This window comes from Panicum virgatum, chromosome 1K (genome assembly GCF_016808335.1).
Source record: "Panicum virgatum strain AP13 chromosome 1K, P.virgatum_v5, whole genome shotgun sequence".
In the NCBI taxonomy this organism is placed as follows: Eukaryota; Viridiplantae; Streptophyta; class Magnoliopsida; order Poales; family Poaceae; genus Panicum; species Panicum virgatum.
In genome coordinates, this window is record NC_053136.1 from 47409954 (window position 1) to 47433342 (window position 23389).

General features: G+C 45.5%; 4 protein-coding genes across 7 annotated transcripts; 2 read left to right on the forward strand and 2 right to left on the reverse strand.

The window, feature by feature from the left end:
- The first annotated feature begins 2123 nt into the window (after positions 1–2123).
- LOC120713816 lies at positions 2124–3255 on the forward strand. The gene has a single exon (XM_039999798.1). The coding sequence runs from the start codon at positions 2286–2288 to the stop codon at positions 2889–2891; it is 606 nt and encodes a 201-aa protein (XP_039855732.1). The 5' UTR covers positions 2124–2285; the 3' UTR covers positions 2892–3255.
- A 4524-nt stretch (positions 3256–7779) lies between these two features.
- On the reverse strand, positions 7780–10840 carry LOC120713840 (chaperone protein DnaJ-like). The gene is made up of 6 exons (XM_039999825.1): positions 10562–10840; positions 8723–8800; positions 8545–8620; positions 8318–8391; positions 8153–8223; positions 7780–8030 (listed from the first exon to the last, which is right to left on the reverse strand). The coding sequence occupies exons 1-6, from the start codon at positions 10592–10594 to the stop codon at positions 7997–7999; spliced, it is 366 nt and encodes a 121-aa protein (XP_039855759.1). The 5' UTR covers positions 10595–10840; the 3' UTR covers positions 7780–7996.
- Positions 10841–11067: 227 nt separating this feature from the next.
- LOC120713826 (UDP-N-acetylglucosamine transferase subunit ALG14 homolog) lies at positions 11068–14031 on the reverse strand. 2 transcript variants are annotated; one of them, XM_039999809.1, is made up of 5 exons: positions 13462–14031; positions 12135–12271; positions 11906–12055; positions 11769–11828; positions 11068–11566 (listed from the first exon to the last, which is right to left on the reverse strand). In XM_039999809.1, exons 1-5 carry the CDS (start codon positions 13619–13621, stop codon positions 11390–11392), a joined length of 684 nt encoding a protein of 227 aa, XP_039855743.1. In that variant the 5' UTR covers positions 13622–14031; the 3' UTR covers positions 11068–11389. The 2 variants fall into 2 exon arrangements, with proteins under 2 accessions (XP_039855743.1, XP_039855751.1); XM_039999817.1 differs by having other exon boundaries at positions 11906–12013; positions 13462–14020.
- A 3454-nt stretch (positions 14032–17485) lies between these two features.
- LOC120713851 (ubiquitin carboxyl-terminal hydrolase 17-like protein B) lies at positions 17486–23163 on the forward strand. 3 transcript variants are annotated; one of them, XM_039999832.1, is made up of 15 exons: positions 17486–17842; positions 18417–18497; positions 18602–18661; positions 18747–18824; positions 18933–19037; positions 19511–19585; positions 19834–19908; positions 20002–20076; positions 20166–20286; positions 20391–20501; positions 20737–20909; positions 20983–21318; positions 21477–21596; positions 21675–22182; positions 22495–23163. In XM_039999832.1, exons 1-15 carry the CDS (start codon positions 17792–17794, stop codon positions 22761–22763), a joined length of 2238 nt encoding a protein of 745 aa, XP_039855766.1. In that variant the 5' UTR covers positions 17486–17791; the 3' UTR covers positions 22764–23163. The 3 variants fall into 3 exon arrangements, with proteins under 3 accessions (XP_039855766.1, XP_039855776.1, XP_039855773.1); XM_039999839.1 differs by lacking the exon at positions 17486–17842 and adding an exon at positions 18251–18269; XM_039999842.1 differs by lacking the exon at positions 19511–19585.
- Positions 23164–23389: the final 226 nt, after the last annotated feature.

Consider the following 23389-nt stretch of genomic DNA (forward strand, 5'->3'; position numbering starts at 1 on the left):
TCGCGATTTTGCTTGTCGCGCGGCCTGGGGCCACGGAAACAAACAGGGCCTAATTGATCCCCGTCGCCGTCCGCGGGGATACTCCCCGCTCGACGCCGACCGCCAGCGCGCGCGGCGCGCCCTTGGCGTTGCGGTGGCGCCATCTCGCGATTCAATCCCATGTGCCGCGCGGCGGGGGCGGCACCTACCGGGACGTGGACGGCGGGCCCCGTACCGTACGCGCCCCGTGTGTGCCGCCGCGCACCAGCTTCTGGACACCCCCGACGGGAGGCGGCGTACGTGTTGAATGGCCTCCGCCGCCGGCCACTGCTTTGGTTTGGGAACTGGTTACTGCGCACGCGCCGCGGAATCTGCTAGGCTGTCTGATTTGGCACTTGCCTGCGTCGTTTAGGGCTCCAGATGATCGTTTAGCGTGCCGTTTGTCCGGACACACGGCGCAAAAAATATCCTGCGAAAAATGCAATTACGTGTACTCGTCGTTACGGACGCGCACGGCTTTGCACACGGGACGCGCGGGGACCGGGGCACGCTTGCGGGCCGCCCGCTGCCGCCGAGAGAAGCACTGGTGCTGTCATAGCTTGACGCCATCAGAGAACTGGGGCTGGAAGTACCACTCCTGAACGCCGGGCTACGGGTAGATGTCGATTTACTGGAATTCAAACGAAAATTTCCTCGGACAACAATTTAGACGCAAGGACCAGCAACTCCAACATATTACTCGTGCTCCATTCCCAAAACATACTCTCTTTTCATATTAATAATTACTTTTTAGTAATAGTTGCCGTAACAAATTATCAAAATTCAATCACCAAGAATAAGGTAGAGAGAAAATTCTCTTTCATTTTAGTGAGACAAAGGTGTATTTTGGTGATTACCTGACACCTCCAATCACTAAAACATCAATATTTTGACAATAGGGAGGGAGATGAGTAATTTATCGAAAATGTTCTAAGTTCCGACAAAATGGAGAAAAGAAAACATGGCAATTTCATTAAGGCCCTGTTTAGTTCACACACCGTAAACACAAAAACACAAAATTTTGCGAAGGAATCTTGCTAATTTGAAGTACTAAATTAAGTCTATTTACAAAACTTTTTGTATAGATGAACTGTAAATCGCGAGACGAATCTAATGAGCCCACTTAATCCATAATTTGTAACAGTGATGCTACAGTAACCATCCGCTAATTATTGATTAATCATAGATTAATTAACATCATTAGATTCGTCTCGCGATTTACAACACATCTGTGAAAAAGTTTTATAAATAAACTTCATTTAGTATTTCAAATTAATAATATTCCGTCGAAAAAAAAATTGCGTTTACATCTCACGGGAACTAAACACGGCCTAAAAATAAAAATATAGAAACATGACAAATGAGACGGACATCGCACGGCTCGCGCCGGCCAGGAATTGTCAAGCACACGTGCGGGACACACGCTGTCCCGTTGACATGGCGTCGCACCGCGCGGCTCAAGTACAAACGTGCGTGTGGAAGCAGGCACAGCACGATACCTACGAGGAAACCAGCCAGCAGCAGCTCCACGTCTGCCACTCGCAGTCCACACGGGCAGCTGATAAGCATAATACTTTTTTTAAAAAAAAAAAGAATAAGCACGATACTTAAAAGAGAGAAATGCAGAAAAGGCAACCGGGCTGGCGTCTCGGTCACGGCGTCCAAGACCGACATGCGGGACCCATGTTGCTGACCCCCACACGGCTCGTTCCCGCCCCGCACGTGCGGCGGCAGCCTTATCTTTCAACCCCGCGCCGGGATCCTCTGCGGACTTTCACCACCGTGGTGCTCCCAGCTGGGAGAAAAATTGACCATGGCTGTTTAGCTGCTGTGTGCAGTGCTCAGTTTTTTTTGTTTTTGCACACGTAAGGAAAATAGGTACAGTAAAATTAGTCAAAATAACTGTTTAGAGCGAACAAAATTTCGAACAATTCGAGGACGGTTTATGCAGTTGCAGCTCAGCCGCAGAAGATCCCCGGGCAACCACTCGTCAAGTCGCCAGCTCCGCGAAATGGCACTCCCGTAAATACCTTCAAAGTCCATGCCCGTTGCACGCGCCACGAAACCACACGCCGTTAGCCTCTTATTATAGACTCCCTGCCGTTCGCTTCGCTCTTTTCCAACAGCGACGCAACGAGCTCGTAACGCCCGTACCCTCGCACGCGCGCAGAGAGAGAGAGAGAGAGAGAGAGAGAGAGCAAGTGAGCAGAGAAGAAGAGGAAGGAGCGAGAAGCCTGGGAAGGGAGAGCGAGCGCAACCGAATCGATATGAAGCCGGAGAAGGCAGCGGTGGCCGTGGCAGCCGGCGGCGGCGGCGACGAGTGGCGGTGCCGGAAGCACCCGGCCGCGCCGAGATCCGGCGGTGGGGTGTGCCCGTACTGCCTCCGCGACCGGCTCCTCCGCCTGTGCCCCAACTGCGCACGCGTGCGGCCCTGCCCCTGCGCCGCGTCGTGCGCCTCCCCGTCCTCCTCCTCGGCGTCCGGCGACGCGGTGGGCCGCGTGCACAGCCTCATCGAGCGGGAGCACCGGATCGCGCGCTCGCGGTCCGTGGCCGCGGGCTCCTCCGCCGCGTTCGTCGCCGCCGTGGGTGCCCCCTCCGCGGCGGGGCCCACCTCCGGGGGCGGCAGGCGGAAGGCGCGCGTCTGGGGGTGGCCGCCGTTCTGGAAGCCCGCGTCGCGGGACGGGGACGCGGGGATGGGGGAGGACGAGGAGGAGGGGCTGGGCCTGCCGCGCTCGAGCTCCGTGTCCGCGACGGCCGTGGAGACCAAGACCGCGGCGGCGGCGGCGCGCGCGAGGTGGGGGTGGCACTTCCCGAGCCCGCTGAAGGCGTTCCGGCACCGGAGGTCGTCGGCGAGCGTGGCCGGGCGGGCGTGAGCGCCAAGGTACACCGCCCCCTTCTGGAGATGGCCGGAAAAGCGATTCGCGGGTGGGGGTCATGTGGCCGGGGATGGTTAATTATTAATTTTAACTGTATAAGGCGGTGGATTAGAGGAGGAGCGTTGGATCTCCTTTTTCTCCTTTTGTTGTGGCGTGCCGCTAATTCCATGATTAAGTTAGACGGGGATGCGAAAGCCTGCGATCTGGGCGGGATGTGTGCATATGCTAGTGGGTGATCTCCTCATGGCTTCCCTTCACCTTTTGTAGTGTGCTTGTACCCGACTCTGTAACACACCAAATTGGATATTTTAAGCTCTCCAATTTGTTCTGGCTTTTTTCTGTACTGCCACATTCGCCCTCATGAACTAGTCTCCTGTTTACATTTCGAACCTTTTATTATAGCTCTTTCATCGGCCGCTGGCAATTACATTCAGGTCCTGTTTAGTTCCACGGGGTGTAAACGCAAAAATTTTTTGTGACGGAATCTTGCCAATTTGAAGTACTAAATGAAATATTTACAAATTTTTTTGCACAGATGGATTGTAAATCGCAAGACGAATCTAATGATGCTAATTAATTCATAATTAATTAATAATTAGCGTGTGGTTACTGTAACATTACTGTTGCAAAATATGGATTAAATAGTCTCGTTAGATTTGTCTCGTGATTTACAGCACATCTATGAAAAAAAAATTTTGTAAATAGATTATATTTAGTACTTTAAATTAGTAAGATTCATTCGCAAAATTTTGTGTTTTTGCGTTTAGTGGGAACAGGCAATGTGGTAGCAATTACAGAAGCCTACTGCTAAAAAAAGTTACAGAAGCGCACGGGTATGCAGTGGAATTAGGGAAGCGCACGCTCGGCTGACAGATCAACCATGCGTGCCTTGTCATTTGGCGGCATATGCATCGTAGTGTACATTTAACATTTCGGAGTTCGCGTTAGCTTCAAAACGTGGGAGAAACATCGAAGCGTTCAAGCTAGGCGTGCGTGCTCGTCCTGATCTATGCTAGCGCCCTGAATGGATCACAGTTCACAGCAGAGTATACAACGCTCTTCGGCCACCAACAGGCTCGGCCCACGCCCAGGCGTATACAATGCAGCCTCGCCTAGCCTGGAGCCCTGGACGCTGCGAGGCAGCGGTGCAGGGCCTCTGCGCCGGTGCCCGCTCCGTAGGCCCCTCTAGCGCGCCGCCTGCGCGCCCTGTCACTCGCCGGCCGCCGCTGCGGCTGCCTCAGGCTCAGCAGGCGCGCTGGCGTGAGGCCAACATGAACAGTAAGAAGGTCTTGTATTAAAATAAGATCCAATCACATGCTAAGAGAGACTTAGGCTCATGTACTTCTATTCTCATCGATGATTATCTATTCATAAACTCATTTGGCTATAATGCATTGTGTATTTGTTTATGTTTTCTATTAAATTTTGTTGCTTCTTCTATCGGGTACGGGAAACCCGCGGGTAAAAAACCCGCACGGGTACGGGTATGGGCATGAAATCATACCCGCGACGGGTATGGATTTTTTAACGGGTACAATTTTATCCTGACGGGTGCGGATTTAGGTTAGTGATACCCGACGGGTTTGTACCCGTTGACATCCCTAATCAACAATCAAGCGGTAACTTGCAACTCAAGCATGCCGCTGCGGAAACTAAACGCAGACGCACATCGCACAGTGAAGCTGGGGAAGAGAACGTGCTACTACCACACACGATGACACGAGCCCGAGAAGCTGGGGTCTCGTCGGGTCGTCCGGATGCAGGCGGCCGCGGCGCCTGCGCGGTAGGCGCCCCGTCCCCGTCCCCGTCCCATCGTCTCCGACCGAGGAGCGGATCCGCGACGGGACGGGAGCACGCCGCCGACGCGCCGTGCCCCGAGACGAATATCGTGACTGACGTGCCGCGTCGGGTCGGCACGGCACCGCACCGAGCTGGGAGCCTGGGATCCTCACAGGAGCGAAGCGCTAGGGGCAGGCCGGCGGCGGCCATCACCCTCACCCCCAACAGCTTCTTTTCTAGTGCCCGAGCGGGGACAGGTGTACGCCTGCACCGAACGTGCGGCGGTCCGGCCGCTTTCCATTCCGGCCATCTCAGCTCGGGGGGAGAGGGGCTGTTTAGTTCCCAAACCAAATATTATTAGTTGTTAAATTAACGATTTGACCAGACGTTGGGAGCACTTTTCGAACACTAATTAAAAAACTAATTTCAGAATTCACATAGAAACCGCGAGACGAATTTTTTAAGGCCTTTGACCACATTATTAGTACATGTGGGTTAATATAGCACTTATGGCTACTCATGCACTAATTAAACTCAAAAAATTCGTCTCGTCGTGTACATCCAAATTGTGCAATTAGTTTTAATATTTAACTATATTTAGTGCTCCATGCATGTGTCCACAAAGAGAGGCACAAATTTCGAGTTAAAATTTTTTGAGAACTAAACTGTGAAAAACGGGGCCGATGCTTGATGCTTCACTTCACTAATGAACAACAGTACGGCGACGCTATCGTCTCTCGCCTCGTCTCCAGAACATACGGTCCTGTTTGGTTCACACTACATTCCTAATGCACACAATACAAGAAAAGAATCTCGTATGCATGGAGTGCTAAATAAAATCTATTTGTAAAATCTTTTTATGGATGAGTATAACTTTTCGCGACGAATCTAATGACGGTAATTAATTGATGATTGGCTACAGTGATAATACAGTATCATTCTCTAATCACGCGGTTAAAGACTTCATTAAATTTTTCAAGATTTCTAGCGCAGAATTCTAAAATTAGTTTTATAAATTAATTTTATTTAACATCGTAATTAGCGGTCAAAATTTTCTAGTACTCTCGCTGGCCCAAGGAGTAGGGGTTTGTCAGCGCCTCCGCGGTAGAGCCAGCCGGGCGCATGGAGTGGCCGCTGACCGAAGCCTGACAGCCGCCTGGCTGGTCCGGGCTCTGTTTGATTTGGTCCGTAGCATAGTTAGTATAAACTTTAATTAATAATTAAAAATATTAAATAAAAATAGTTTGCAAAACTAATTCCACAATTTTTCGCTACTTCGCAAAACGAACCTAACGAGATCATTGACCACACAATTAGAAGATAGTTACTGTAGTATTACTATAGTCAATCACGAATTCTTTTGGCGCATTAGATTTATTGCGCAAAGTTGCACTCATCTGTGAAAAGATTTTACAAATAGAATTCATTTAAGCCCGTGTTCAGTTACAAAAATCAAAATTCCAAAAATTTTTTCCGGCGCCTGCATGGAGACTTAAATCTAGACAAAATAAAAAACGCATTGTGACTGCTATCTGTAAATGGCGAGACGAATTTAATGAACCTAGTTAGGCTGTAATCAGGCGCTAAATTGCTACAGTAATGCTACAGTAAACAACCTCTAATGACGGATTAATTAGGCTCATTAGATTCGTCTCGCGATTTACAGACGAGTTCTGTAATTATTTTTGTGATTAGTCTATGTTTAGTACTTCAAATATAGAAAGATGCCTTTTCAAAATTTTTACATCGCGTAACCAAACAGGGCCTAAACCTACATGCATAAAAAATTCTGTGAGGTACTGTTCACAGCATAGATGAACCAAACGGTGCCCTGGATGGCCGAGGGCGGAGTGGACCGGCGCAGCTTTTGTTCGCCCCGCGAGCGGCCGGGAGAACACTTTGAAGGATGAACATTCACCCGAGCGGCTGGGTGGGGACGGCGTGGTGACCGGGTGGGAGGGGACGGCCCCCGTCTGACACCAGCATGATGTTGCCTTGCTCATCAAGCCTGTCGTACGGGGCGAGCCCACGGCGCCGTCCGATCCCCATCGGCCGTCCGCCTCCACTCCATTCCGAGAGGCGAAAACCATGGGCCGTGGACGCGGGTACGGTTGCTTGCCAACTTGAGATCTGGAATCAAATCCGTGGCACAGGGCTAGTCTACATGGAACAGTGAGGCTATGCTGCTGCGGATTGATTATCACACCTGACAAAAGCTGAGGTGGCACAAGCAGCTTCCACTCGCTTTACAGGTCAATTTGAGATTTGCAGTGAATTGCGCAGCAGTACAGTCCCTACGGAAGGAATTACGGCACCGGAAAGAAAATAAGGAATGGATTTTCAGTAACAGTCCCTGTTGCCCATTACGAGTACCTCAAAATGACAGGATCAGACCCCAGGAGGAAGTTTCAGGCTTTCAGCGATTGAACGCTGGTGTTCGGTTCCTGTTTCCGCTTTGGTCCTCACTCGTGACTGACCTACCGGGTGCCAAACGACACACTAACCATTTGCCCTACATGAAACAGTAAGGCTATTAATTCATGATTCGTTGCTATTTGAAGGTCACGCCTGGCGGCGATCATCATTGAGACGAAAGCTGACATGGCATAACTAGCTTCGACGCACTTCACAGCTCAAGTGCCGGCACTTGGGGATTAGAGTGCATTGATTCAGAAGCGAGCCACTTGCTGATTTTATATCACACAGAGGTAACAAAAAAGGACGTGCTGATCTGAAAAGAGACGAGTGGTTTCCAGTAATGATGCATATCTTGTCCAACCAAGACCGCCGGTAGCGATGTCGGTTCAGAAGTCAGGAGGTTCCGGGATGCAAGCTGGTTTTAACTTTTACCATCTTAACTTCCATTTGGGTTAAAAATAATGCACCTTCCTAGAAGCTACCTACAACAAACTCGATGCAGGGTAGAAGCGTACTACCGAGCAATTCGCCCTTCTTGTGTCACTCTTTTAACATCAAAATCCACGATTTTGTCTCGGTTTAAAGAAGAGAACAATGTACCTTTGCAAACACGAAGTGTTTTTTTTTTCTTTTTGGCGAGAATCGCAGACACGAAGTGTTGTGAAGGTCAAAGTAGTCCATTCCAGTATTTAGCTTCTTTTGGACTGCGCTTATATTGAGAAAGGAGCTAATTTTGTATTCACGACCAGTCAGTCACCAATAAGAGAACTGGAAATAGTGTATACATGGATCTCTTTTGGCAGAAAGGGGCAAAGTGCCATTGTATGTGACACTTCACAGCGTATTTAACAAAGTACAGTAGTAAATCTGATGAGCATCAGTGATAGTACATCTGTACCTGTTGATCAATGGGGCTTCAATTCCCTCAAATGTCGAGCCCTGAAAATGATAGGTATTTAACATCATCATACAGCTTTATAGAGAATTTCCAAACGTGTGGTTGCAAAGATAATCAAGAGTAGAAACCTAACATCATATCAAAAGAAACTGGTTGTCTTTACCATTTTGAGTTGTGATCTATGCCAAGGCCATTGCAGGTAAGTATCATGCCCTTAAATCTTGTTAGGTACTCCTGAAATACAAGAGAGGACAGAGACTATAAGCCGAAGTGCAAAAATGATAATGTGAAGTGACTGCTGTGTGGCTAAAGAACAAGAAAATCTTACACGCAAAGTATATTGATTGATCTCATAACAGCCGGAAAGGTCATATTCTAATCGCTTAGCTGGATCACTTAAAACTGAAAAAACAAGAGCATCAAAAGATATAAATCAGTGAAGTTTGTGAAAGATTCACAATTCGTGTATAGCAGTGAGGTCATCCATTCTTATTTATGGGGACTAAGAAGGATTGTAAAGGCTAAGTTTCTAAGTACTATGGACAGGAAGAATACCCTTGTATGCTTCATTAATCTCCTGAAATTTAGCTGTGACATCATTATCCCCCTTATGCTTATCTGGATGCCACATCTGCAGAGAAAGTATGGGTTGCAATGAGTTAATCTATAAACCGTCTTTGCACAGATGACACTTGATATTTGCTTGAAGAACAGAGGTCGTGCAGCATCATACCAAAGCTAATCTTCTATAACTCAATTTGATCGTGTCATCAGATGCATCATAGTCAACCTCCAGAACTTTGTAGTAGTCCTGCAATCACAATGAAATTCATGATATATATTTAGTGGATAAGACAGACTGTCTTCTTCAGAAAAAAAGATAAGACAGAATGAATAAACAGATGAATTACTATAACCGTGTGAGAACCATGTAAGTCACAATGCAATGGACATTGTTCAGAATATGAATGGCATTAGGTACACTGTACAGGTGAAATTGCAGTAGCAGGATATGTAAATCATGTTATAAAATATGTAAAAAAAAGGCTAACAAACACATAATAAAACAAATCAGCTAACCTAGCATTGTAGTACCAACAAAAATAGTGAATGACTGACCATATAATGGTGCAAAATGAGCCTTTAATACATAGATCAAAGGTAACTAGCACGGGTTTAGAATGAGATAGCTCTTGAGTACTTCACACGATAAAGTCAGAAAGCTACAATCGCATGGCAAGTTCTTTCTTGACTTCCACAGCATATTGAGAACCAGCAAATCATTAAAACATATATCAACATGAGTTAAATTGGCCTAGTAGATAGCATTTGCTAGAAAAAGAATTACGTCAAAGTGTCACACTTTACAAGGAACAACTAAATACGAACTATAGAAGTATCTGCTGATTCTGCTCGCTTTCTGAAAGCAACAACTCACAAGTCGCAACACATGACTGGAGCTAGGAGGTCGTATGGCAGTCAAATTGATTTGCGCAAAGTAAATATCAAGTAGGAATTTATGTCAAGAACCCATTTAGAAGATGATGAGCTCAACTTCTGTACCAAATTTAGCTCTTCAGAGAACCAAAGCAAACAACTCATGCAGAGTCCTACCACAGAATGAAATCATGCAGTTTAAAAGCCTGAGCAATGGTTCGCAAAGGTGAACACTGTGCCAGGAGCCAAACGGTAGTATTACTTCAACAAGGGAGCATTACTGAACAGGACATGTTCCATCAAAGCATGGAAGCTTGAGTTTGTGCAAGGCCGAGGATTTTCTTGCTATGTATGATCCGAATGTGCCTTACAGAAAGAACCAAATGGGCTCTCCTCCACTATGAAGTATTTTCTTACCTGCTAGAAAGGCTAGGAAAGGGAACCACACGAACACAGAATGACAGGTCGAGCATAGGAACTATACACAATTCAGAAATAAAACAACATTCAGTTCATATAGCAGATACAAGGCCGGACCAGCATCCTAACAGAGTCCTTACGATAGTCAATACTGTGAGTCTATGACAGCCATTGTCTGGTTCACGAGTCATGACCAAACTACCTCTGAATAGGGATCATTATGGCTGTTGCATCTCTGATCAGCACTAAATTTAAAGCAACTGCAGATATTGTGAAGAAAGTTGAAATGGAAGTACTTGCGCGGCAGACGCAAACCGGAATGCGACCTACCATTCAGCAGGATAAACAAGCCACTCGCTACGGTTGAGCTGACTAAGCCTAATTCTGTCCACTTCGAAAGGAATCATACAGCCCTGCCCCTGCGCACTACACTAGAGAGACCGCGGCAAAGCAATACTACAGTGCGTCCAAAACTATTTGAGTTGTGACACTCACGCACACGCTAAAAGCACCTCGAAAATAAACCAATCAAAAAATTTGCGCAGACTCCACCCGCCTTTTCAGGCCAAAGTAGGAAGCAGCTCTCAACCCAAAACTTCCAAATCAGGTGCCGAAGTGAAGCTGAACGTCCACGAATCGAAGCTGAATGGCTTAGGGCACCCGATCTCTGGAAACAACCGGGGGATTGAAGGAGGAATCGCGTGTGGCGGGTTACCTTGTGGAGAGGCTCCTTGCTTGCTCCGTCCATAAACCGTAACAATTCATCACCTCGAGCTCGCCTCGCGCCGCGGGGTTCCCTTCATCCGATATGGGATAGCAGGGAAAGGTGATGACGTGGTAGCCCGGGCTCGTCTCCGCAGATTCGGGAGTAACCGGAGTCGATCGATCGACGGGTAGCTGGGATCGGAGCTCTTGACGACTTCCCCCACCTTTTCCGTTTTCTTCCGCTTATTCTAATTTGCGTGATGGATATGGGATAGCAGGGAAAGGTGATGACGTGGATCCGACCCGCACACCTGTCCTTTCGTGTCCCCGAGGGCTCCGCGCCGCCCCGTGAAGCCGTGACCACTTGCTTACTGGGCCGGCTGAGAGAGAATTTTTTTTTGCAAAAACTACCCTTCCTTGTTGGGCCGAGACACAAGCTTCACTTTTTTTCTCCGTTGCTTCTCACCTGGTTTGGAACGGAATTCCTGTTGTATTGCAATGGAACACATCAAAGAATGCTGAATTCATGTTGTATATTATATTAGAATCGTCAAACGGGGCAGGCACAATTGAGACACAGGATGGAACTATGGAAGAGGTAACTTCTATGAGCCTACTTTGATTCACTTTCATCCACAAACATTATCTTAAACTAACATGCCCCATGGTCTCAAAAAAAAAAAGTAACATGCCCCATGTATGAAGTATGAATGTCTGTAAAGGATTTCTTTTCTAAGTCAACCACGATTCTGTGTGTCAAACTGATTGTCAGCATCATCAGACTTTCAAGTTGAAAAAAACGCAGCATCCAATTGTCAGATATGGATGAGTCTCACTCTCACATCAAACGGCCTGCGTAGCATGCTCGAGGGTACTTTTGCCGCAGCTGGGGCCACTGCACGAAAAACTGGTCAGCTATCCGTAGCTTGTACAACAGTAAACCGCTCAACGAAAGCTTCTTCACTCTTGCAATACTTTCAATGTAGAAAATAGAGGACCATCCCAAACCAAGCACCTACAGAAAAACAGTGATTGAAAACTAGTTAGATGCTGGAAAGTACAGCATCTGACTTGAAATCTGGGATGACGAAATTAGCAATTGTCATCAGATCGATGGCAATATGAACCTCCAAGGTAATTCTCTATAAGGCTAAGAAAAATAAAGGCAGAAGTAATAAACGAGCTGCGAGTATATACAGCTAGGGTGTGAATAGTACCTTCAAAAGGAAAGCCGAGACACATAGAGGAAAGCATGTCCCTGGACCATTGCAAAATATCTGCAGCAGTATTACAAAAGTTACGTATTCTGAGTTCATGTTGCAAATAGTTGCCATAATTTGAACAGGGTACACACCACTTGTGGTCTGATTCTTATTACTAGCCACATAGCATGCAATGTGGCTAGCAATGTCGTCGCGATGGAGGTGATATAAGATTGGCCTACTTCACGACTACGATATATCTGCATGAAATGGGCATTCTCGACAGTCTTATTTCCACCACTCTGAAAAGGAAATAACTATAATCATATTCCAGATAACAGTTACAAGCATACATTTGGTTCAAGGCAACATAACCTCCACCTCAATCAGCGATTCTTCATAGACCTGTGCCTTCTGAAGGCTCATGTTGTCAGTAAGTGCAGCTACATAGAATCTTGGTGTGAACCTATCCTTCTGAAGCGTTGTTACAATATTCATCATTTCTGCTGTATGCCCTCCTAAAACCCAAACCCCAAAAAAAAAAACATGTCATGCATATATCTCTTACAACTTCACTTGATTACTCAAAGAAGCTACAAGTTGTTCTTTTTTGACGAAAATCTACCAAATGTTCTTGCAAGAATGTGCACAAGAATCCAGTCAAATAGTAATAATGCTAGTGATTTGCTATTTGATAGTCACCCAATGTGTCAAAACTGAACAATTTCCATATGAAAAAAGGAGCTAAGAAAGATTAGCATAAATACTAGGTGATATAAGACTGCTTTGTAATTGGAAATCAGAAAATGATTGCTGGCAGTTTTAGCACTGCTATTAAACAAGCCAATACATGCTAAATAAGGCGAGAATGAATATGTACTAGGAAAAGACATATACTAGCAAATTGGCAACTATGATTTCATTTGTACCTAAACAGAAAAACTGATGGAAGCCAACCAAAGTGCAAATAGATTAAAAAAAATGCGGCCTGCTTAGAATTTGCTGGAGCTTAAAAATGTTCAGCAGAGGCTACAAAAGGGGGACTCCTAAGTCCAGGGTCATCAAAGTTGCACAAGGAGCATGATGATTCCTAGAGTTGTAATAAACATCATATATAATATAAGCTATCTTAGTTGACAATGAGTATGAACTTTGCACATAGATCATTCTCTCATATGCAAAGATAGACAGACTCCTATGTGTTCGAGTAAAAAAAAACTTTGCACATAGCAACAGATAATAGAACCTGAGGTTAATCCTAAACCAAGTTTGTATAAATTATGCTCTGGTACTTCTACAAAGTAATAAATGTTGTTTTATTGACCATTTTTCCAGTAAGAATTCCATTGCCAGGACAGATGTCCACACTAAGCTCGCTGTGACAATGCACTCTAGAATGAAGAACTGCCGCGGCACCAATGGCACGATTGACTGGGAGCTATAGCATTTCAATAATGTCCTATGATGAAGATCGTGAGATTCGATCATGATTAAGTCAGTGAAAAAGACATTCCCATATACTGAAGCCAGGAGTTGTGCTTTCATTGTCTTAAAGAAAAGCAGTTCGCGTATGAACTTGCAGCTACTAACAAATTATTCAGCATTGTCGTCTCTTGGAACTCATGCATATGCTCTTCCACCTGTAAGTGTTGTTTCATATACCAGATAACCGTATCTAACAGATGCTTGACGGGCAACAGGTACTCACCGGAGCCGAGGACGATGAGACAACGCAATCCGCCGGCGCGCGGCTTCGACGATGGTTGGCCGCTGCGCCATAGCACGTAGAATAAGCGGATGGTGAGCAAAGAGACGAGTACCGGAAGGGCGTAGCAGGCGGCCGGCAGGGCGTCGGCACCCATGTGCATCTAGCAGCAGAGCGTGGGAACAAGAGATCCGCGCTGCCGTCTGTTTCAAAATCGATAAGGGGGTAGATCCGTGCGCAGCGGGGCGGTGGAGATGGGCCGCAGCTCGCAGGTGCAGGCGGCGAGCCGCCTGAGAGAGAGCCAGGGAAGGCTTAGGGCGTCGGGTTGGTTCGGCCGGCGGCGGGGGGCGGCTGCGGCTGGGGAAAAAGAACGCCCGGCGGGTGCCACGAAGGCGATGTGGAGAAGGCGCCGGCACGGCACGGTGGACGGAGGCGGAGGAGAGGGCGGCCGGTAGCGGCTGCGGCGCCCTGTTCTTGGCGACCAAGAGAGGATTCTCGCGAGAGACAGAGCGAGCGAGGTAGATGCACGGAAGAAGGTGAATGGATCCAATCGGTCGAAAAGGATAGGGCGAGGGGCAAATGTCATCTTTTCAGGGAGCTTTAAGATGAGAATGAAAAATAGGTAAATAGAAAAAGATGATGAAATTCTTCAACTCAAAAGAATTCGTGCGCAAAAGGTTACATTTTAAAAGGCTTACGAAATATTGGTAGATGCTAAAAAAACATGAGGCGTGCGAATTTAGTGTTAAATATCAAAAAATTTCAATGGAAGTGGACGAGATCATAACAGCATCAACCGACGGTTGTAAAAAAAAAAGATTTATAGTTTTTCCAACAGCTCCATTTAGGAGCTCTACCAAACATCAAACTGCATGCAAGAAGCTTCTACGCGCTATAGTGTAAGAGCCAGAGTCACGTCAAATACTCTTACTCCTATACGCCATGGAAAAAAAGAGCTGGGAGCATCTGAACATTGTGAGTGCTGACATGTGTCCTGGAGAGGAGACCCCGACGCGGGGCATAGATTCGGCCCATACGCAGCAATCAGTTCATTCCTGTCTCGGAGAGAGGAAGTCCGACATGGAGCCCATACACAATAATCAGCCCATTCTCATGCTCTCCAGCATACTTTTCTTCCTGCTATATATGCATCTGTAACCATCAACAACTCTTACTCCTACACCCCATGGAAAAGGAAGAGCTGGGAGCGCCTGAACGTTGTGAGTGCGACACGTGTCCTGGAGAGAAGAACCCCAACGCGGGACATGGATTCGGCCCATACGCAACAATCAGTCCATTCCTGTCCCGGAGAGAGGAAGCCCGACGCAGAGCCCATACACAATAATCAGCCTATTCCCACACCTTTCAGCATACTTTTCTTCTTGCTATATATGCATACGTAACTATCAACAATTTTGTTCCATATTTTAATGTGTGCGCGACGTAACGCGCAATTTATCTAGTGGCCTCTAAGAGCACCACCAGTGTAGAGAACCGGGGTCGACTCGATGGTGGGCTCTACACACGAAAAGACGCGTCCTGCTACCTGCTCCGCAATGGGAAGAACCGTATACCCGATTCTATGTGTGGGATCCGCACAACAATAATTTCATTTTCTCAACTACCTTCCTCTCCCACCGCACGGACGGTCTCCTTCGTCTCGCACGGAGTTCGCCGCCGAGCTTTTAAAAAAAAGAGTTTGCCGCCGGACCTGCCATCCCTTGCCTCCCCTTGGTCCCCGTCCCCTGCCTCCTCCGGCCTTTCTCACGCACCGCGCGCCGCAGTCTGCTCCTCCACGCCCGACACTGTCGTTGTCTCGCGTTTGCCCCCATCATCCGTCCACTCTCGATCTGGATCTCGCGGTGGAAATCTCGTGCCTCCCCTCCGCATGAAGGAGGCAGCAGCAGAGCGGCGGGCGCAGCATCATCCGTCGGCAGCGAGGCCGTGGCGGGCGGGAGCGGCGGTGACCAGCCGTCCCCGTGGTCGCGACCGGCGCCGACGTTGTCGACTGCGTCGCGGAGTACGCGCGCCTCCAGGACCGCGGCGTCTACGTTCTCCAGAATCGCCCGAACTTCGATCTCCGCTCCGCCTCCTACCTCTTCCAGCCTTCCTCTCGCGCCGCAGCCTACTCGCCGGGAGAAGGAGTTGGAATTCCAGACTACGGCAGGAGCACCAACGGCAGGAGAGAGAAGACGATGGTCCCTGCGAAGGAGCGGGTTGGATCCAAAGAAGCAGGTTCTCCATCGATCCAAACCCCCAATGTATCGTACTCGGTTCCATCCTCGTATTAATTGCATCGACCCGTCGTTGAACCGCACACTGCGGTTGCTCTAAGTAGGCTAGAACACAGAGCATGGAAGAAAAAAAGAAAATGGAAGAAAAGAAGGGTAAAATGAAATAGAAGAATATATTATATAGTTCGTTGTAGACGGGTATGACTCATGTGAAGAGTGGATTGGCATCAATCTAGTGTCTGTTTGCGATTGTAGTTTGAAAATTCGAGCTATAAGAGTTAAGTGTAAAATTGAACTAAATCACAAAATATCCTAGACCGATGCTTCCTTTTTCTAAACACGATAACACTTGGATCCCATCTCATGTCAGTATTATGAGTGAAAAACAAAAAATAACACTTGGTACATAAGCATGCTTATTGTCTCGGTGATAAAGCACGTAATTTTGTGTTATAGTTATTTAAGGTGAATAAGTGAAAGAGTTGTATGTGACGGTGCTACGAGAAAAATACAAGTATAGCTATTTTAGATTTATTCAAAATTAAACTGTCTCGAAGTATGACAAGTTTATATAAATATTTTTGCACCTACAATACAAATAAGTATAACATGAAAAATATTTCCTGTTTGCTTTGATGATATTATAGGTGCCACAGATCTTGACGTACTTTTATGTAAATTTGGCTAAACTTAAGATAGTTTTTTTTGCAAATCTAAGCTATTTTTTAGACAAAGAAAGTACTAGTAGAATACATAAACGACAAAAAGACAAGAAACAGGAATACAAACCATGGGACGGAAAGTATACTATGGCCCTCTTCTTTACATGTAAAGACAAAAAAGCCGTAAACGGATTAAAGTGAAAATAATCTTGCTAATTTGAAGTACTAAATAAAGTCTATTTACAAAACTTTTTGCATTGTTGGGCTGTAAATCGCGAGACGAATCTAATGAGCCTACTTAATCCATGATTGCAACAGTGATGCTACAGTAACCATCCGCTAATTATTGATTAAACACGGATTAATTAGCATCATTAGATTCGTCTTGCGATTTACAACCCATCTATGCAAAAAGTTTTACAAATAGACTTCATTTAGTACTTCAAATGACCAAGATTTCTTTGCAAATTTTTTTTACAAAATGAACTAAACAGACCCTATGTCATATCTACAAAAATCATTGATATACTAACAACGAGGGTGATGCTTTACAAGAAAAATTCAGAAAACAACGAAACGCTTGGCGGGTCCACACACCACTTGGGCCGTGTTTGGTTGCAGGCTGTAAATTTTTTGAAAAGGCATCTTTCTATATTTGAAGTACTAAACATAGACTAATCACAAAAATAATTACAGTACTCGTCTGTAAATCGCGAGACGAATCTAATAAGCCTAATTAATCCATCATTAGAGGTTATTTACTGTAGCATTACTGTAGCAATTTAGCATCTGATTACAGCCTAATTAGGTTCATTAGATTCGTCTCGCCATTTACAGACAGCAGTCGCAATGCGTTTTTTATTTCGTCTAGATTTAAGTCTCCATGCAAGTGCCGGAAAAAAAATTTGGAATTTGGAAAAATGGAACTGAACACGGCCTTGGCCACAGAGGCACTGTGGGCAGTAGGTCTGACTTTGACCCACAAGTCGGCGCGACGCGGGCAACGCGCGCGCGTGCCGAAAAAAAAATCCCGCGCCCGCAAGCCCCCACGCCCCACCCCGCGAGCGGGAAACGCGAAACCCACTTGCTCTCTCCTCCTACTCCTAGCCGCCCGCCCTCGTCCGTTTTCCCCCTCCCCTTTTCCATTCCGCCCACCTCCGCGCTCCGCTCGCCGCAGCGTCAGGGGAACGGAAACGCGCCGCGCCCGCTTCTCCTCCGTTTCAAACCCGAAATTTTCCCCAAACAAATTTCCCTCGCCTTCGCCACCGCCCAAACCAACAAATCCCCTTCCATTTTGCTTCCCTTCCGCCCTCGCCCCCAGCCAAACCACCCTCTCCCCCCGAATCTCAGGTCTCCCGCTCGCCAGCACCCACCGGCCGGCTCACCTACCCCGCGGGCGCGGAACCCTAATCGGCGGTCTCCTCCCTCTTCATCCCCATGGCGGAGCAGGACGGCGCCGCCGGGCAGAGCCCGCTCGACTCCGCTCCGGTGAGCCTCGCTGCCTTTTGACTGGGTGATGGGTCGGTCTGGGGTTGCGAAGTTTCTAGGACCTGCCGGAAGCAGCAGCTTGCGAGGTACGCTTGGGGTTGGGGACTTGGAGTCTCAGGATTTACCAACTCCGGGAGTGGTTTCTGTGGCTGTGTTGGAGGCTGACTTGCTGGGTGGTGCTTGCGTCAGGGTTTTCGCCTGGGGTATTGCTGTTGTTTCCGCTCGAGTCGTTAATTTTGGGCACGAGGAGTTCGTGCGGGTGGGCATCCCGATTTGGTCAATTCGGGAACGCAGCGGCGGCGCCCGTGTTGTCACTGGTGACAGCAGCGATCTCTATTACCACCTGTAATGTGGTGATCCTTTCCTTTGCTCAAATCGTTATGAACTTTCAATGCAACGGTCTACCGTGTTCAAACGAAATTAAATGGTGACAGTTCTGATTCGCCTTTATTCTAACCTTTTATTTTCCTCTATTTGCACTTAACTGGCAATTGCTGCCATAGGAAGTAGTGATCTGTACTTTTTTGTATCATGATGAAAATAAGGATCTAACCGTGAGGTTTCCTTCTCATAGGGGGTTAGTGCTGAAAATGGGGATGAGAATACTGAGCAGCGTCAACCATTTTTCTCCATGTGCAAGCCAATTCGCTCTGCTGTAAGCTCCTAACTTAACACATGCTCCTATCCAAATTCAGTGGCAATGTGTTATTATGCTTAAGTTTATAATCTGTCTATATGTGTTCCTGCTTGTGCTTACAGAGCTACTCAAATTCGTGGGAAAGCATTTGTGCTCCTGCCGCCAATGAAAATGACCACAATGTGAGCTTCTAACTCGAGATTTATGTGATCTTTTGGTATGTTATATAGCTTTTAATCAGTTTGGGACGCCTATTATCTGATATAGAGTGGCCTGAACTCAATGGTGAATGACCACATCCTGATCACATCTGCTTCTCTTGGAAGTGAGCACACTCAACCTGAGGTGTGTCCTTTCACCCAGCACTTATTTAGTAACTTGATGGCTCTGGTGGATTTGTTTGGGCTCTTCTTTAGTAATACCTCTTATGGCTTCGTGGATGTGTTGTTTCAGGGCATATCTGGTACTGTAGATGGGAACGGCAAGTCGCGTTCACCGCATCCAATCAATAAGGAAGCCAGTTTGGTAGAAGATGCCATGGAAATTGAACTATCAGTTGTATGAAGTGTTCACCTTGCCAATTTTGGCTTCACACACCTCTTTTTTCTCTCTCTTAGACTTCAATAACATAAAAATTGTGCACGATCCTCTCTGGCACCAGATTTTTTTGAATTGCATAGCGTGAAGCAAAATTAAGCTTGCCTCTTATGCTAAATCATGTTTTCTTGAGAGATTAATAGTGGGATAGTGATGTAGAACTTTGTTTAATTTTGCATAAAATTTAAACTGGCTGGGTACAATTTGTTATAGGTAGCAGATCTACAATTGTAATTCCATATATGATGTCTTTAGCAATCCATGTGCTTGAATCATCTCTAGATCACTGCAAATTTGTTTCGGACAAAAAAGCTTCATTGTCGTTGCATATAACAATAATACTAGTTCTTTTTTTTGTGAAAACAATAATATATGAATTCTGTGCCTAGAAGTCAGAAGATCCCTAATTTTTGCCTCTTTGGTTATCAACTTAGGATGAAATTGATGTGCCACACGGAGAAACAAGTGAGCAGCCAGAACCCCTTAGCACAGAACGGCCCGATTCAACTGTAAGCCCCCCCCCCCCCCCCCCCCAAAAAAAAAGTACTGCTAGCTCAGGCCCTTTGTGGGCATGCTGCCCAATTTTGTTCTCCTAATTTGTATATTTGTACAAGTATTCTCAGGGAACTGCAATCATTTCATGTATTGATGTCTTAGTGTGTCAGTGTGCATATGCCTGCGTACGCAATTGCACATGCACAAGTTATTTGGCTTAGGCTTCCAAAGTTTCTAATATGTTTTTTGGGTCTTGCTGCAGGATGGATGGAATTTATGGGATGACAAAGATAATCAAAAAATGTTTCCCCTCAACAGCGATCAGTACAACTCCAATGTAAGACTGCTATGTTCTTAGTTGTATGTCCAAGTATTTGTTTGGTCCCTTCCATACATCAAGTGATTTGTGTTGATGGGTTTTGTTCGTTAGATTGGAGAAACTGGTGATGCTGAAGATAAGCAGTTTCCTTTGTCCTTTTCTTACAGAAGGCAACCCCAATCTGTGGTAATCTTGTGCACTAAGTTTCTACACATAATTGAAACCCTTAAGGACTTATTGTTTTTCATTATGTAACAAAATTGCCCCATGTACAGGGAGCAGGTCTTAGCAATATGGGAAACACATGCTTCTTAAATGCAACTCTTCAGTGCATCACTCACACTGTGCCACTTTTTCTCAAGCTTCGCTCAACTGATCATTCCACTCCATGCTCACGTATGTGTAATTGCACACAATTATTTATTATTGTTCAACAATTTTTTTTTCTGATGGTCAATTTCATTTTAGTTTGCATGATTTAGACTGTTGGTAACCTGCAGATAATAAAGATGGATTCTGTTCTTTTTGTGCCCTTAAAGAACATGTCGATGAATCAATTCGAAGGTCTGGATCTATTATAATGCCTGCAAAGTTCAGAGATAATTTAAGAAGTATCCTTTCTTCTTGAACTTTTGCCTAGTCTGTTTAATTCCCCATTACAGCTGCTGTTTGCATATATGTTTTTTCATTAATTCACATCCTTATGCTTCTTTTCAACATTCAGCTTATCTCGCTCTTCAGTTAAATAATGTGCTGAGCTAGTGATACTTTTGAACTGTTGCCAGCTTGCTATAGTCCTTTAGGGTGAAGTTAAGTGATGTGTGGTTCCTTAACAATATTTTCCAGAGTTATCTTCTGATTTTAGACCAGGACAGCAAGAGGATGCACATGAATTCCTACGTTGCTTGCTTGATAACTTGCATAGGTGTACCCTTGATCCCATGTCGAAGGGCAAGAGCTCATCCTTTGATGAAGAGAGTATAGTCAAGGAGATTTTTGGAGGCCAACTGAAAAGCCAGGTAATTTAGTATTTCATCACCTATTTGTTCTCTTGGCACTTGCATCACAGCTAATGCTACTCTTTGTATCTAGTTGTCTTGCTGTGAGTGTGGTCACAGCTCGGAGACATTTGAGCCCTTCTTGGATCTAAGCTTGGAGATCGATCAGGTTGATTGCCTGGAAGATGCTTTGGAATCTTTTACCAAGGTAGAGTGGATTGGGGACTCTGAAGACAAGCTCACCTGTGAAAGATGCAATGCTCAAGTTTGTAAGAACAAGCAGCTTACACTTCATAGAGCACCAGATGTTATTGCATTTCATCTGAAGCGTTTTACCACCCTTGACAACTCTGTTGAGAAGATCGACAAACATGTGTCATACCCTCTGGAGGTTGATTTGAAGCGGTTCCACAGTAACGCTGACACTGCAGTAAGCTTTTCTTTCTATTCTAAGTGCCTGTTTAGAAGACAGAAGCTGTTCTAGGAAGTTCTAGATTAAGGATTTGGATCCAAGTACCTCCGTTCAAACAGAATCAATAAATTTGGCCCTTAGGTAAATTTAATGCCTTGTTATAACTTCAAATGCAGGGGGAGCTGAAATACGATCTTTATGGTGTTGTTGTGCATTCTGGGTTACCCAACTATGGCCATTATGTGTGCAGTATTCGTTCTTCACCAAGCACTTGGTACTTGATGAATGACTCCCATGTATGTGCCACAATTCAGTTGACACTGCTTTGATGACATGAACCTTTTATCCATTGTAATATGCCATTCATTTTGCAGGTTGATCCTATTACTGATGCAAGTGAATTAGACCAGGAAGCATATATTCTCTTCTATGTTAGGCAGGGCAAATTTCCATGGTTCTGTAGTTTGCTAGAGAGCAAGGATGCCCTGCATGCTGAGAATACTCGCGGTGCATCTCCTGTGTCAGTTTTGGAAAATATTGATGCAAACTGTTCAACTTCTGGAGGAGGCAGTAGCAGTAATTCTGGTGATAAGTTACAGAAAAATGAAGCCAGGCAGTTAGAGGAGTCAGAGAAAGATGAAACCAGTCAATACAAAGCATCATTCTGTCCTGAGGAGCCATCTAAGAGAAGTTCACTTGGTGCTTCCAACATCAACAACACAAGAGATGAAATCAGTCCCTCAAGACCATCTCTCCAACCTGATGCCATTAGATGTCCCCGTAGTGTAGAAACTACCAATCTGGATAGGCCCTGCACTCCTCTGCGCTCCAAGCGATCGTTTTCTCAGAATGAGTTTGGTGTGTTTGAGTTTGAGGACTTCGGTAAGGATGCATTTGTAACTATAGCTGTTATGAAGTTCTTGTTTTATTTTTGCAAACCATCTATCTTATTTTCTTTGATAAAATTCCAACCTCAATTTATTCTCTTGTTACATTACGATTCACTGACTAATGGACTACTAGATAATGTCATTCTAATCACTTCACCCTTCAAAGCTAGAAATCAGATTTGCAGCGTTGTACTAGTTATCTTGAATACTACTTATTTTTCACTGCTGCTGATTGCCCTACGTGTTATAAAACATTGCTCATTCACCTTCTAAAGGCTCATGTTTCTGCTTATCTCATTTACAGAAGACAAAGAGACTCCTTTGATTCCAGATCTGAAATTTCCAACTAAGGCGAACAAAACTAAGGCTGCATCTGCATCTAAAGCTGTGAAGGGCTCTTGCATTGATCCGAATGCAAAGCGTTTGATGAGTGGCATGCCATCCTCAAGAAGAAAAGGTCTCATGGACTGCATGCTCACACAGCAAAATGCAAATCAGGTGCCTCGTAGTCGCAGATGCCCTGCAAGTGACCCTCTGGACAAAAAGAAAAGAAAGTTGGTTCTTCAATGCTAGGTATTTTCAAGTTTGGGTGCCACAAATCTTGTATTGCTGTATAGCCCTTTTGTTTTCTTTTGCTACTCTTTTGCTGTATACCTTGGTCTAGTATCTATGCAGCTATGCTGTCCTCTGTTGCTCCCTAATTTAATTTGGCTGTCATAGACTTTATGGCCGGCTAGATTGATTGCTTCCTACAGAAGAGCTTAAGAGTTAGTTAATCTATCTTCTATTTTTGCTTCTCGTGATGTGTCATCGGCTCATTGCACACCTGTGCTCTATAGGATTTGCACCTGTACCAACTGCCCATTTTGTTTAGTAAGTAGCAGTACTTGGACAGAACAGGGCTTATCTTGTATGGAACATAACCAGGGAAAAGAAATTAAATCGAGTTTTATCAAAGTCTTCAATCCTGTAACATATCAAACAACAATTTTGTTAGTCGACAGTGATGTTTTCTTAACCAGTCTTCTTGTCTGCTGCTGTCACTACTGCTCTTGTGTTTTTTTCCTGTGGGTTCCAGCTTGATGTTTTGTACTAAGGGAAAAGATAGTATGGCATCTGATCTAACAACCATTGTATGCTCGTGAAAAGAGGGATAAATAGTGTAAGAGATTCCGGAGTGAAAAGGACCATCTAGGTCT